This window comes from Lepidochelys kempii, chromosome 1, assembly GCF_965140265.1.
Source record: "Lepidochelys kempii isolate rLepKem1 chromosome 1, rLepKem1.hap2, whole genome shotgun sequence".
Classification (NCBI taxonomy): domain Eukaryota; kingdom Metazoa; phylum Chordata; order Testudines; family Cheloniidae; genus Lepidochelys; species Lepidochelys kempii.
This window is the reverse complement of record NC_133256.1, coordinates 224,235,968-224,250,915: the sequence shown is the minus strand read 5'-3', so window position 1 is coordinate 224,250,915 and position 14,948 is coordinate 224,235,968. Positions and strand designations below refer to the sequence as shown.

Below are 14,948 nucleotides of genomic sequence, written 5' to 3'. Positions count from 1 at the left end.
CTGAAGGAGGCACCTTCCACTGGTCTGGATTTAGGTGCCTAAATCCCTTTGAGGGGTGCACTTAGGCCACACCCCTCCCTTAGGCATTTCTTATAGGTTAGCCTATGCAGCACTAAGAAGCTTCATTTTATTCATAGGGAAGGGACCCCATAATCTTATTTGCATGACATTTGGAACCAGTTACTGTATAGGCCAAACTTTCTAATGTCACTTTTATGTCTAACATTTAACAACCTGTGTCAGTAGAGTCTTTGTTGTAGTTTAATATTAAACAAGTTACAATAAACTGCTGGCGTATGTAAACAACATAAAATGCTAACATATGGAGAACTCTCTCACATCTCAGAGGTTTGTACTGAAGTAGTCACCACTAAAATGAGCACTCTGACCCTTTAGAGATAAGGTTAATTTTAACTTCTCCATTGGGCAGGAATAGGCCGTTTTAGAGTCTGTGATTATTGTATTTATTTGAGTTATAGAGAAATTTGAGAATATAGACCTCTCCCATATCTAATCTGGGTATGTTGCACATGGACATTTATTGATGGGATCACCAATATTCTTTTAAAAATTTGCTATTACTGAACTCTAGCAGTCACTTATGGACACTGTATCCTAAAGGTCATTACACAATCCTCCTTTGGTTTTACAGGGTGACTATGAGGCTGCTTTGACAATTTATGACAATCGTGTGAGTATAAACCATTTCTGGTGTAGTGAAAAGGCATTGTTCAAATGAAATGGTATGTACATGCCTCATTTTGTATTTGATGTAAAATAGATAAAGGTGTGATACCATTTTCTGGTTTTATTTTGAAAAGTTTAATTGGCATTTTAGAGTGACTATTCAACTCAACTGGCAAAATCACAAATGAAGTTACAGAGATCATCCTAAACCCATGCCAAAAACCCCTTTATCTCAAACCATCATATTTAATGTTGTTTATACCACATTTTATTTAAATATTTTTAGTGTTTTCCAATTTCATATCCTGTAATCTTTAGTCAGGCTGCTATAGTTGCTATGTAGATGCCTTGGAGGTATGGGGGGAAAGAGATAATCTTTAAAAGTTTAACATTATGTAAAATAGTTTTTGTATAAATATAAACTGTCATGATTAAAATCAGATCTCGTAGATTAATTACCAGTCCAGTTACTAGTTAGGCTTCTTCTTCCTTAGTCATGTCTTTTCTTTTCTAGGTGACTTATTAAAATTTTTTGCTGTCTGAACTTTGGAGGAATCTTTCTAAAATAATCCACAGCAAATTAACCGGGAATCTGTATAACAGGTCTCTTCATGCCTGTTTTGGTGTTAAACTTTACAAAAATATCGTGTCCTACCTAGTGATTGTTGCAAAGTAATAGAGGTAATTATGGTCCATTTTGGGGCGATCAGAGATCGTAGAAAAGGTAGTTTTCACACATACTTTATTTGATTTTATAAATGGAAAAACACCACAGATAAAATAATATGAATATTATTTGTAGATTGCTGTATTTCTGAAAGATGCAATTTGGGTTGTTCTATCTGGAAGAGTAAGAGGATAGAATTAATTTTGTACTGTCAAAGTAAGTTAACTTCCACTTAAATATGGGTAATGCAACATAAGAATACTTTCTGATTATAGATTGCTCCTGCATGCCTGTCAAACGGAAATATGTTAGCTGTGCTAGATAACTGCTCCATGCTGTACCGGCTTCAGTTGGAAGGTAAAAGAACTGTTAGTTTCTGCTTCAGTCTACTCATTCTTCTTAAAAGAGTAAGGTGAAAGGCTCGTCCTCCAAAATGCAACAGGTGAAGAGTTAGGTAAATATACAGAGCGAGTCTGAGCAGTGGGTTATGCTAGAGAAGAAATCTTCAAAGAGATGCTGTTCTTCAGAGGTGAATTTTAAGTATATACTAATGAACATTACCTTTATTTCTCCCTACAGTTTATTATTTTCCTGCAATACAGTATTCCATTCAACCAAATTAATAAAGGTCACATTTTTCTTTTTTTGGCAAGTTTCACTTCCTTTGTCCCCAGAGATCTCATTTTTCAACCTAATGTTAAAAGATCAAATGCATAAGCTATTAAAAAGCCATTAACTTCTCTTTTAGTAAATATCAAGCCAACATTAATGTTTAGTTCTTAATCTTGATATTGATGGAAATAAGGAGTTAATGTAAATATAGTACCAATCATTCCAAAAGTTCCATGGGAATATGTAAACAGCCATCCGTCTTTTCTTTAACTTTCTAACACAAAGATGAAGCGAGAGTTCCAGAAAAAAAATGCTCACCTCCTAAGTTGTTGTCACAGATCCAGTCAAGCACTTCTTTTTGGTCATTCAGGGTACATCGACACAGGGATAAAAAACCCAAGGCTGGCTCGGGACAGCTGACTTAGGCTTGGGCCCCAGGCTGAAAACTGCTGTGTAGATAATTGAGCTCTGGGACCCAGCGAGGGTGAAGGGTAGACATGTATATGTGTAGACCTGTGTATGTGTAGACATATCCTCAATAGACTGCTGTCAGGGGAATTCCTCTGGATTCCTGTGTGTTTTTAAGCTTCCCTGGGTCTCAATAGGCTGCAGTAGTGTTTCCTCCCTTGGTGTGTGTGGCACATATCCTGGTGCTGATTCTCAGTCTGTTATCCTTTCATGGAAATAGAGCTCATCAGCTCACCTGCCTTACTATAGGGTTACCAAATTTCAGGTTGGCCAAAAGAAGATACTGCTGGGGGGGGGCGGGGAAGGGGATATAGTTAAGGGTGCTGGAGGGGCGATCACTGGAGATACAGGGCAGTGTCACTCCCTGTCATGGTGACTGGCGCAAGCCCAGGACCCAGTGACTGACAACCATCAGTCAGCAGTTTCTGCAGGACCCCCTGCCCGGGGCTGGGAGCCGGGACCTGGGTGGGCAGGATCCAGAATCTGTGCCTGCAGGGGAATGGACCAATCAGCTGTGGATACATGGGAGGGACCAATCTGGAAGCGAACCAATCAGGGCGCTTTCTGAGCTGCAATATCTGCTCTACAAAAATCCCAGATATTTCCTGTTATTTGAAAAATCTGCCCGGACAGAGGACACAGTCTCAAAATAGAGACAATGTCCAGAATAACCTGGACATATGGTAACCCTATGCCTTAGGTCCCTAGGACCAGTGCTGACGCCATCCCCCTCCCTCTCCCCCTCCAGCAACCTACACACACCCAGTCCCAGAATCCCACCAAAGTTAAGAGCCCTCTGGCTTACAGTTTAATTCTCTCAGGGTAGGGGCATATGATGGTTGTAAAGCATGTAACACATACAGACCTTTGCATAGTTTACTAACACATTAAGAGTCTTTGTTTAATAGCATGAGAAATACACAGATCTGCTCATAGTAAACGCTACTTGCCCTTCTCTGCCCCATCAGGCTTCGGGGTTGCTGCTCCTCATGGAGTCTTTCAGCCCAGCTTGCCTCCTGTGTGTCTCACAGCAAGCATCCCCTATTTATATGCCACCTTTCCAACACCTGGTTTTCTTTGTTCTGATTTTTGGCAAATTTCCAGTGCTCCAATCTCCCCCACACCCAAGGAGGAAATATCTTTTCCCAGCTTGTGCAAACTATCTGGGCATGTCTATTGCCTGCTCAAAGCACCTCAGTTAACATTAATTATTTCCCATTGTCCTGGGTCTGGGGAAGACATAACACAACTCTGCCCACTCATGGTGGATACACATACAAAGGTTTTCCTTGATACAGCAATTTCATGGTACAGCTTCATAATATCAACCAGCATTCATAAGAGACAGACTGTCCCCACATCATCATAGTTGTAAATAATTTTCACAGAGCTTTCACAGGTAGTCATGGTGCACTCATCTGCAGTCTGCTTTAGTAATAATATGCCCCACACAGATCCAGAATAATGATTTTGGGCATTATCTTCCCTCATCTGTGTTCAGGAGGACGTCATTTATCCCATTGGCGGATTAGCCCCTGGGCCAGCGGGGCCTGTGCCCGGGAGCCCTGGCCAATTGTGGGGCCCCTGGAAAAATGGGCGCTGCCATGACGCACTCTGCCTGCCCGGCACTCCTGCTGGGGAGCGGGATCGGGGCGCAGGGGCTTGCCCTGCTCCCCCTGCCTGCCTGGCATTCCTGCCTGGCCCCTGCATCCCGACCCTGCTCCCCAGCCAGAATGCCGGGCAGGTAAAGCGGGTCAAGCCTCTGCACCCTGACCCAGCTCCCTACAGGAGCGCTGGGGATGGGAGCAGGGGGACTGCAGGCAGAAGGGGTGGGGAGGGGCCCCCACTTGCTCTGGCCCAGGGCCCTACAAACCCATAATCCGCCTCTGATTTATCCTATTATTAGGTCTGATCCCTATCTAATGGGATCCAGGATATCAGTGACAGATGGTATATTTGGAGATGATCAATAAAGAGATTTGACACAGGTCCAGAGGTGGTTCCTTAAACTAGTAATCAAATCTTATGATGCTGAATTAAACTGGGAGTATATGCCAAAAGGTATGGTTTTGCATGTGGAGTGTTTATTTGAAATCATGTATATTACTCCTAGGTGTAAAGGTGGGAGACAGATGGAATGAAGTTATCCCTCTTGCAAAGAAGCACACCAAAGATCATGTTTGGCTTTTCAATGATGTCCACATTCTCATGTCTTTGCTAAGGGTCAAAGACCACAAAACCACCAATGAGCTCTTAACAACTTTTCATGAACTTGCCAAGTAAGCAGGTGAATTAAAATATTTTTTATCACAAGGCATATTAGTATAATAATTAATTTCTACCAGTTTGCTAAGTACCATAATTTATTGTTCTTTGTTTTAGGATGTCCTAACCAGAATTGTGGTTTCAGCAGGGTAGTGTTTCTGACGTTAAGATTAGAAAATCTTATTACTTTTGATTTTAAGTGTATCTAAACTGGGCATTTAATGTATAGATTGGGTATTTAATCTTGTCAGATAGCAACATCATTGTCTGAGCATCGTAGGTACTGTGAGTTTGAGTGCTTGTGGCACCTTACCCTGTAGACATTTTTTTCCCTTACAGTGGGTGTACTTTAGAGATGTGACTGTTCATTTCAGAACAGTGGAATTTTTCTTCTACAGCATTAAGAAAACTTCACAAAATAAGCCAACTACCTGTAAAGGCCCTTTTTGCCCTAATGCCCCAATTTTAATCAGTGTTCATTATGAGAGATCTATAAAATGTCTATAAGCATACAATGAATTACTGTAACTCCTCACTTAACGTTGTAGTTATGTTCCTGAAAAATGCAGCTTTAAGTGAAACGATGTTAAGCGAATCCAATTTCCCAATAAGAATTAATGTAAATGGGGGGGTTAGGTTCCAGGGAAATTTTTTTCACCAGACAAAAGACTATATATATATATACACACACACACACACACACAGTGTAAGTTTTAAACAATTTAATACTGGTCCACAGCGATGATGATTGTGAAGCTTGGTTGAGGTGGTGAAGTCAGAGCGTGGCATATTTCCCAGGGAATGCCTTACTGCTAAATGATAAACTTGCAATTGGCTGAGCCCTAAAGGGTTAACTCATTGTTATTAATGTAGTCTCACTCTCTACAAGGCAGCACGAATGGAGGAAGGGGAGACAGCATGGCAGACAGAGAAACACTCTGTGTGTGTGTGTGTGTGTGTGTGTGTGAGAGAGAGAGAGATGCGCATTGCCTCTTCAAGTATGTTGACCCCACTCTTAAGTACACTGCCTTGTTCAGTAGATCAGCAAGCTGAGACCACAGCTGCTGCCAGGAAGCTTCCCCCGTCCTGAGCCCTGTCCCTGTCATGTGTCCCCCCTGCTCTATGGAAGGTGGGGTAAGCAGGGTGCAGGAGCAGGAGGGAGGGGGACACCCTGACATTAGCCCCCTTCTTCCCCTCCTCCTCCTCCCCCCCCCCCCCCCCCCGCACAGCAAGCAGGAGGCTCAGGGAGCAGCTCCAAGGCAGAGGGCAGGAGCAGCACATGGCAGTATGGGGAGGGACAGCTGAACTGCCAGCAGCTGATAGCCTGCTGGGCAGCTGCCACACAGGGAACTTAGGGGAGCGGGGAGCTGATAGGGGGCTTCCGGTCGTGGTAGCATGGGTTCCAAGCGCCCACCAGCTAGCTGCAACAGGCTGCTCTTCCTGCAAGCAGTGGACAAAGCAGGCGGCTGCCAAACCACGTTATAAGGGAGCATTGCGCAATTTTAAACGAGCATGTTCCCTCATAGATCAGCAATGTATCAACGAAACAATGTTAACTGGGACAACTTTAAGTGAGGAGTTACTGTTTCATTTTAACATGATATTGAGCTGAAAGCGCTGTGGAAATAATTTTGGCACAATTTGGTTCATCTATACAAATTTGAATATTTTGGTATTTCAGCAAAATAGAATGTTTGTCACATCCTTGTTTATGTCTAAAATATAAATTTCTTCCTCTTATTTTTATATTAACCATCATGACAGGAGGTATAAGAATGGCATTCCACTCTTACATTTTTCCTGCTTTTGTTTTATGTACACAACTTTTCTGTGCGTGAAACTGATTTCCCTTCTTTCTTCAGAGTACAGTCTGAGTCAGTCATTGCTTTCTCTTTCTGACCCTTAAGGGCTATATGTAAAGGAACATCCTGAAATAGGCTGGGAAAGAGGCAGCTACCTACAATGATAACTTTTTTCACTTACAGAAGAAAGGGCCTGTGATTTGTCTGTCAGTTTTCAGAAGAGTAATGATCATCATATTTTGCTAAAACAAATCTTAATTAAAAATAGTGTATACATAGCATTAGAAAGATGACAGCAGTGGCATTTAAACCCAAACAAAATAGGGCAGCAAGGTTACTGTGGTAATGCTTTATGTTAAGTTTCCATTTATAAATGGTGTGTAAAGGTGTGATATGAGTGATAGATGTTAGACACGAGTAGTATGTGTTAAAGATGGTTATAAGTACAACAGAAGGTGTGCTAGATCAGGGGTTCTCAACCATTTTTTTTCTGAGGCCCCCCCACCAACATGCAATAAAAACTCCACAGCCCACCAGTGCCACAACAATTGCTTTTCTGCATACAAAAGCCATGGCTGGCGTTAGGGGATAACAAGCAGGGCAGTTGTCTGAGGCCCCATGCCACAGGGGCCCCCACAAAGCTACATTGCTCAGGCTTCAGCTTCAGCCCTGGGTGGTAGGGCTTTGGGCCTCAGGCTTCAGCCTCAGGTAGTGGGGCTTTGGTTTTCTGCTCTGAGCCCCAGTAAGTCTAATTCTGGCCCTGCTTGGTGGACCCCCTGAAACCTGCTCGCAGCCCCCTAGGGGGCCCTGGACCCCTGGTTGAGAACCACTGTGCTAGATGATTATAAGCCATGGTTACAAGCAATATGTTGGTCTCTTGGACTCTCTCTAACAATCTTCTAAGAGACTGACACCTATTAACCAATTAGCAATTTTTAGAAACTATTTATAAATGGAATCTTAATATCAAGTGTGATGGGTATTGTTTTGCACAAAAGAGCAGAACAGCACTGGTGCATATGCAAATGACCCACTTAAGCTTTGAGAGATCAAGAAGAAAATGTGAGAAATGTAAAGCTACCAAACAGTAATATCTGGTTTGCTTGCTATTATCAGATGGTGACAGCCTTTTTTTTCTTCTAGATACCAAGTATATGTGCTATAGAATTTAAACGTTGGTAGATGGAAAATTTGTAGAATATTTAATGAATTTATACTTAGTATTGCCAACCTCTGCACAGTGCTTTCATCTGCTTGTCCACACCTACCTTTACATCTTCATTGTAACATTGTTGTAACTGCTCTGCATTATAATAGTTGTTTGAAGCATTATAAAACGTAATTTTACTATATTTACTTTAGAAAACAAACATTGATATGAATATGCATATTTGAAAAACTAAATATAAAATTAAACTTCATTTTTACTAAGCCAAAATGTGGGTAATAGGACTGTTTACTCACATCAAGAATATAAAAATTACGTTACCTATATTAGAAATTATTTGTTTGTTTAAAGAATAGCCATACAATTCTAATCCTCCAGCCCTTTATTTTTGTTATTTTTATTTTTCTACCCTATACATTTTGAGGCTGAAAGTTAAAATAAAAAAACAACAACAAACAAATCCATATAATAGTGTACTCTGGTGGGTATCACACTTATGTTTTCATGAACTGAAGGACTGATTCCTCTTATTGGAATATTTAGCTGCACTAGTCTTTTCAGATTAACTGAAGAAACTAAATTCAGTGTCCCGTATTTGTGGTTTCCTTGTGAGAGATGAGGGTTGTGAAACGTATAAATACAGAAAGATTTTTTTGTGTGGGCACCAAACACCATAATTCTGTAAATAGCCATTTAAAAAAAAATAAGTCTGCATCTTAAACTCAGCTATAAATCATGTTTTTATAGCCTCTTAATTAGAAAACCTTAAACTGGGAGAGATTTTCAAAAGTGCTTAACTTTAACTTCAATGGAAGTAACGGGAACTACACTATTGACTCCAACAGGAGAGTAGATTTAGGCCAAAGCTGATCACTTCTGAAGATCCCATCTTGAAGAACAATGTAGTTATTTATATTGCTGTTGTTGTCCTCCAGGTTTGATGATTAGCATGAAATGTCTTAGGGCTAGTCTACACTGGCAATGTTAAAGCACTGCCGTGGCAGCGCTTTAACGTGGCTTGTGTAGTCGCAGCTCTCCCAGCGCTCAAAAAACCCCACCTCCATGAGGGGCACGGCTCCCAGCGCTGGGGCACTCTCTACACTGGCGCTTTACAGGGGTGTTTTTTTACACCCCTGAGCAAGAAAGTTGCAGTGCGGTAAAGTGCCAGTGTAGACAAGCCCTTAGAAACAGGCCATTGTTGGGAAGTAGGCACATATACTCATTGCTTGCTTTTTCAAAGATTGTTATAGTTGTGGGATGAGTTGGAAGTTTTAGATATATCTGTAAATACTATGCTTGCAGTTGTACATCGGATATTCACTTTTATCCTTGTGACATTGCATAAACGTAGTGTTCCACTTTATTATCATTTGTATTTGTATTAGCATAGCCCTAGTCCTGTACCAGGACCCTGTTGTGCTAGATGCTGTACAGACACAGAACAAAAAGACAGTCCCTGGCCCAAACAGCTTACATTCCAATTAGTTTAGGAGTGCTAACAGTCAGCTATTTTTTCAAACTCCTCAGCTGAATACAGTAATGTAAGTTCAGCACTCTATTTCCATTGTGTTTCTGTCTATCTAGTTATAAAGATTTATAACTGTGATATAATAATACAGCCAGAGCTAAGAAAGTGCTTTAATTTATAGCAGCTATGTGTACTAAATTATAAAGAAAAATCTATATTCCAAAAACAGAATTTAAATTTGTTTGTTTGTGTTGTATACTGAGAAATGATGACAAACTGGATTCATAATCTGTTGTACTGGGGCATTAACCTGCTGACTCTATTCCTCTTTCTTAGGTGGATCACTGTGCAAAAAACCAAAATTCTCTACTGTAGATGTATAATGGGATGGGTGAAAATTGTTTGAGCTGGTGGAAATAATAGCTGCCTTTCATTCAGATAAACAAAAGAAGCAGTTAAGCTCCTTTTGAAGTAAGATAGCTGAAAAACAATAGTAGCCACCACCCAAAACATAGGCTACATGCAAGGCCAGGAGCTGAGCTATGTGGGTATGGGGGTTTTGATGGAGAGGGCTCTCTGTCTGTGTTGTGTGTGTGTGAGAGAGAAAGAGACAGGCAGCTAGAGAAGGCAACACAAATCCAAAGACATCCAAAGCATCACTTGTAGTGTGACCTGAAATTTGAGAGAGCTATTGGGTAGAGTGTTGGCTGAAAAAAGAGGCTTGGAATATTGAGCAATGCCTCCTGTTTTATGTTTGTTTCCTACTGCGTTTGGGGAAACAGGGCTTTCTGTACATTCTTGTTAATAAACAGGTTTCTCTCAAAGAAATACCTGACTTTATTATCAGTTTCTCCTCCTAATAGAAACAACCTGCAGGGTTCCAATGATTGGCTAACTACTCAGGTTGAATGGGGGTAACAATACTATGGAATGGATGTCTTCACTTTTCTAATTAAAATATGCGAGATTTCAGGATTTTTTAAAGTTACAGCAAATAAGGATTTGTTTAGCAAAATGAACCTAATGTGTGTTAGGTTTTGTTCCTGTATCACTATTCCTTTAACTCAATGGAACTAAGGCCTGGTCTACACTGGGGGGGGGAATCGATCTAAGTTACGCAACTTCAGCTATGTGAATAACGTAGCTGAAGTCGACGTACTTAGATCTACTCACCGCGGTGTCACTACTCAGGATCTACTCACTGCTGCCGCTCCCCCGTCGACTCTGCCTGCGCCTCTTGTGGTGGTGGAGTACAGGAGTTGACCGGAGAGCACTCAGGGGTTGATTTATTGCGTCTAGACTAGATGCGATAAATCCACCTCCGGTGGATCGATCGCTACCCGCCAATGTGGCGGGTAGCATAGACATACCCTAAGTTGCTCCAACAGGAGGTGACAGAACAGCACGAAAAGGAGTACAAGTGCTGCAGTCTGACCTTCTGCTCATTGGCAGTTAACTTCTTTCCTGTCCTGCAGAGCACCCGGTGAAGACCATGAGCTCGGTCTGGCTCCGAAATTGGGGTTGCCGCTTTGCCAGGCTTTGGTAGAGTTTGACAATGGAAATTATGACAAGACAGTAGAATTACTTTATCCAGTTCGCTACAAACTCCTGCAGATAGGAGGCAGCAATGCTCAGGTAAGGGGATTGAATGTTATTTTATTAAATTGCATTTGGGTAGGGCTTGTTTGTCTTTGAGAAGCATCTGTTAGGCTTTCATGTTACTACTAATATTCAAATGTACAAATAAGAAGTACTATGTCTCAGCTGCTTAATACTGTATGTAAAAGAAATTCTCTCCTGGATAGTTTTAACCAATCAGAATCTAAGCAATTATCACTTGCAGCATTTATTACCAAATATTAACTTATTTCATTTGTGACTCATATTTTCAGAGAGATGTTTTCAGCCAGCTATTTATTCATGCTGCTTTAAATTGTAAATCAAAAGCCTATCAAAAACTGGCTAGATAAGTAGCACTTGCTAAAAATCAGAACTTCTGGATTCCATGATATGCATTAAATAGAAATACAATTTATGAAAGCACAAATTTCAATTGTTTTTAAACATTGTAAATTACAAGTAAAATGATATGCAAGCAAGTACATACAAAGCTGCATAATTTTAGATTTAATCTTAGGTCACAATTTACAGCAATTAACAAATATTTAGTTTGTTCAGCTACACAAACTTGGCTGGTTGATTTCACCAATTTATTAGTAGTCTACAAGTTTAGCTATAAAAGACTTTCTCTTTCAGTATGGAACCATTGTATTTACATATGGAGCAATATACTTAATAGATTACAAAATAAAACGTATACGAGTAGCTGAATACTATAATGATGCCACATGCAGTTTATTTGGGATCTAACTTACTCTGGTGCCATATTTCAGCTCTCCATTGTGCCAGTCTTGTGTTAGTAGAAATCACAAGAGTTGCTAACACGAGCAGACTCACGTGCCCATACTGAGGCCCATTCAAGTTATTGGAGGAGTCTACCTGTGTAGGGCAGCTGAAAGAATTGAAGCTTAAGATCACATTCTCTTACACTAGAGTGGCTCCACTGACTTCACTGTGGTTAGTCCTGATTAACACAAATGTAAATGAGTGGAGAATCAGACCCCTAGCTTCAAAGTAATGAAAATCATTCCAACCTCCCAGATATGAAGGGATCCTTGCTCATTTTATTCACTTTCCTATTAGATCTCTCTGTCAGAAAACTTAACAATCAAAATTAGACAAAATAGAAATAACTGGGGAAGGAACATTAGAAGTGATGTGAGCAGGTAGTCTATGTATGAGACATCTTATTTCAAATGTTTGTTATGGTTAAGAATTGTGAGGTGAGATATCAGAACAGGAGTGGATGGTTAGTGGTAGACAGTGAGCTGGAATAAGGGAGCTTTTAGGATCTTGAAGGGAGGAGAGTAAGATTATTTTCTCACAAAGTTCTTGTGCTGTGTCATTTTCAGAGCCATGTGGCTGTGAAAGTAGGGAAAATTAGTTGGAGGGTTAGAAATGGGAGAGGGAACATCACTCTCTTATTAGTCTATGTGGTAGACTGTGTTGTGGTATTTGTGGTCAAGGCATACAATATAGGCATTTAAAAACATAGCTGTGCTGTTTTCGATACTGATTTTCATTTTCAACTCTTTTAAATGCCAGGGACTGAAACATGAGCATCTACCAGTCTTTTTGCTGCAGCAAGTTTTTTATTTTCAGACCACACATGACTACTAAATCAGGAAACAGAAAAGCCTGCTTGCTATAGTTTTGAGCGCTGTATTTATGGCCTCTTTTTTCACTTCCCCCCTCCCTTACCTCCTTCAGATGCCTCCTGGCAGAACGTGATGGGTTGAGACCAAATTCACCATTGACTGAGCGATTTATTTGGAAAGCATCAGCTGTTCATGCGATGGGATGAATCTTAAATCTGTTATTCCAGTGGAAATAATAATTAGCACTATAATGAGTCTCTTTCTGTGGCATTAAAAGACTCAAAATAGGGAAAATCCTGCATCAGCAGCCACAACAGATCTTCTAAATATCTGAGCTTTGGGAAGCTTTTTTTGGTGATTCAGCATCATTGCTTGAGCTTCTGGCACACCTCTGATTCTTGGAAGATTGTAGCCTTGCTGTGCCTAGCAGGGCGATAGTAGCAAATAAAATAGATATCAATCATTTGTTTAAAAGCATGCTGAGCCTTTGCTTTTCAGGAGAACGCATCAGTCTTATGCTTATCAGGTTGCAGGATAACACTTATTGCAAGGTTGTGAACTGCCAAAGTAGGCAGTGGTGTTGCTATTCAATTACATGAATACTAGATTGGGATGGATAGAGCTTTTATATGAACAGCCCAATAACCACAGCAGGCTCTGGCCCCACAGAACCACTGCTGCAAATAGGGGCAGGATGTGGGAGCCCTGTGCCTCCACGAAGCTCCACTCCATATCGTCTCCTCATGCATGCGGTGGTGGGGGAGGAGATTGGGGTTTTGAACTAATGAATCAGGTGACAGTCTTCTATGGAGTGGCACTAGCCACATGGTGTGCTCCAATCCTGGAATTGCAATAGAGGCCTGGGGGAAGGTAGGAGAGCACTTCTGGGGGGGAAGGGCTAGCTCAGTGGTTTGAGTATTGGCCAGCTAAAGCCAGGGTTGTGAATTCAATCCTTGAGGGGGCCATTTAGGGATCTGGGGGGTTGGGAATTGGCCCTGCTTTGAGCAGGGGTTTGGACTAGATGACCTCCTGAGGTCCCTTCCAACCCTGATATTCTATGATTCTATACATCGCTCATACACAGCAATATCCCACATACACTATCCAATATGCAGCCCAGATCCTTGGGCCCACCTGCTGGCTCTAGGTTCCCCAAAGGCATAATTCTGAATTGTTGACTATTCAAGATCATGCCTGTATGACTTTATTTTGCAAGTCAACAATTTCACAGTTTAGAATGAACTTTTTACTGATTGAATTTAAGATCTTTATTAAATATGCAATAATAAAAACAATGTGATTTTTATCCTAAATGCTTACCTTGTTTATATGTAATGTGATTTATATATAATTAATACTACCTATGGTCCTTCATTCAATTCAGTGATATGATCATTTTTTTCTGAACTCACCCATTAACAAGGAAGTGACTAAAGGTATGAAACTGCAGTTTATGAATATTTTACATATTCAATGTGGATCTCTTCAGCAGAATTCTGGGATGAGTCAAGCTATTCTGTGCACCAAACGTGTGAGAGAAAGCCATACTGTTTGAATTTAAAATGTATGGTATCAAGTTCAGCAAAAATATTCATATTCACCCACCCATCCAAAAAAAAAATCCCACAAAAAACAAAATCCCATTTTGGGAACTCATTTTCAGAGGTGGAATTGGCACCAGAAACTTCTGTTAAACTAGTGTTAGGCATGTATGTGGCCAGACTGCAGAAGACTGTCATTTACACTTATCTTTCCCTACGCCCACGCAATCCTTTATTCCTTGAATGAGTCTGCACTGATTTTTCTTGTATTAAAAATGTTCTGGATACATGGTGTCTTTGCTCAGATCTGTTTTGTTGGAATGAACTGTAACCACAGTAAAATTTAAGATTTTTTTTTTTTTTATGCTGAAGAATCCCAAAGTGCTGTGCGAACTGTCTACACACAACACCGATGATATAAAGCCATAGCTGAGTTAGGGAGAACACAAGCATGCTAAACAGTAGGGGAGGGAGGAGGGTGTTATATTTACTAACACGATACAGATAAGTGAAAACAATGCATGCAAAATCTCATTGATTTTATGAAGTTTAAACACCAAACACATTCACACACATTTAACAGTCTTTTAGTCTGCTACTACACATGTGAATTGACTTGACTTCCAACTGTGAGTTTGTCAGTTTTCAGCCGAGCCTACAGTTTTGATCAGAGCTGGCATCAGCATCACAGAGGGAACTTGTCCGAGGACACAGGGCCAAACTGTACCCCCTTTTATAAAAAGTGTCAACTTTAATATCTGTGCAGCGCAGACAGTGATGTGATCATTTTTTGATTGTTACCAAGGTTACATACATAGAGCAAACTGCATGGTACTACCTTTATCACAGAAGGATAGAGAATTAAGGAGATTTTGATGTTGCAACACTTAGGGGTGGGCAAACTTTTTGGCCCGAGGGCCACCTTGGGGTTTCAAAACTGCATGGAGGGCCGGGTAGGGAAGGCTGTGCCTCCCCAAACAGCCTGGCCCCTGCCCCATCCACCTCCTCCCACTTCCTGCCCCCTGCCTGCCCCCCTCAAAACCCCCAACCCA

General features: G+C 40.9%; 1 protein-coding gene across 3 annotated transcripts in view; it reads left to right on the top strand.

Annotated features, from left to right (window-relative positions):
* The window catches only part of LOC140906111 (tetratricopeptide repeat protein 38-like), a 30,564-nt gene extending 16,935 nt beyond the window's left edge, over positions 1-13,629 (top strand). For 2 of the 3 annotated variants that reach the window (XM_073329619.1, XM_073329627.1), the window contains 5 exons: positions 653-689; positions 1,630-1,711; positions 4,548-4,713; positions 10,613-10,772; positions 12,468-13,629. In XM_073329619.1, coding sequence (XP_073185720.1) covers positions 681-689; positions 1,630-1,711; positions 4,548-4,713; positions 10,613-10,772; positions 12,468-12,488 — 438 coding nt within the window. In that variant the 5' untranslated portion in view covers positions 653-680 and the 3' untranslated portion in view covers positions 12,489-13,629. Of the gene's footprint in view, positions 1-652; positions 692-1,201; positions 1,369-1,629; positions 1,712-4,547; positions 4,714-10,612; positions 10,773-12,467 lie in introns of all 3 variants that reach the window. The other variant, XM_073329633.1, reaches the window with a different exon arrangement.
* Positions 13,630-14,948: the final 1,319 nt, after the last annotated feature.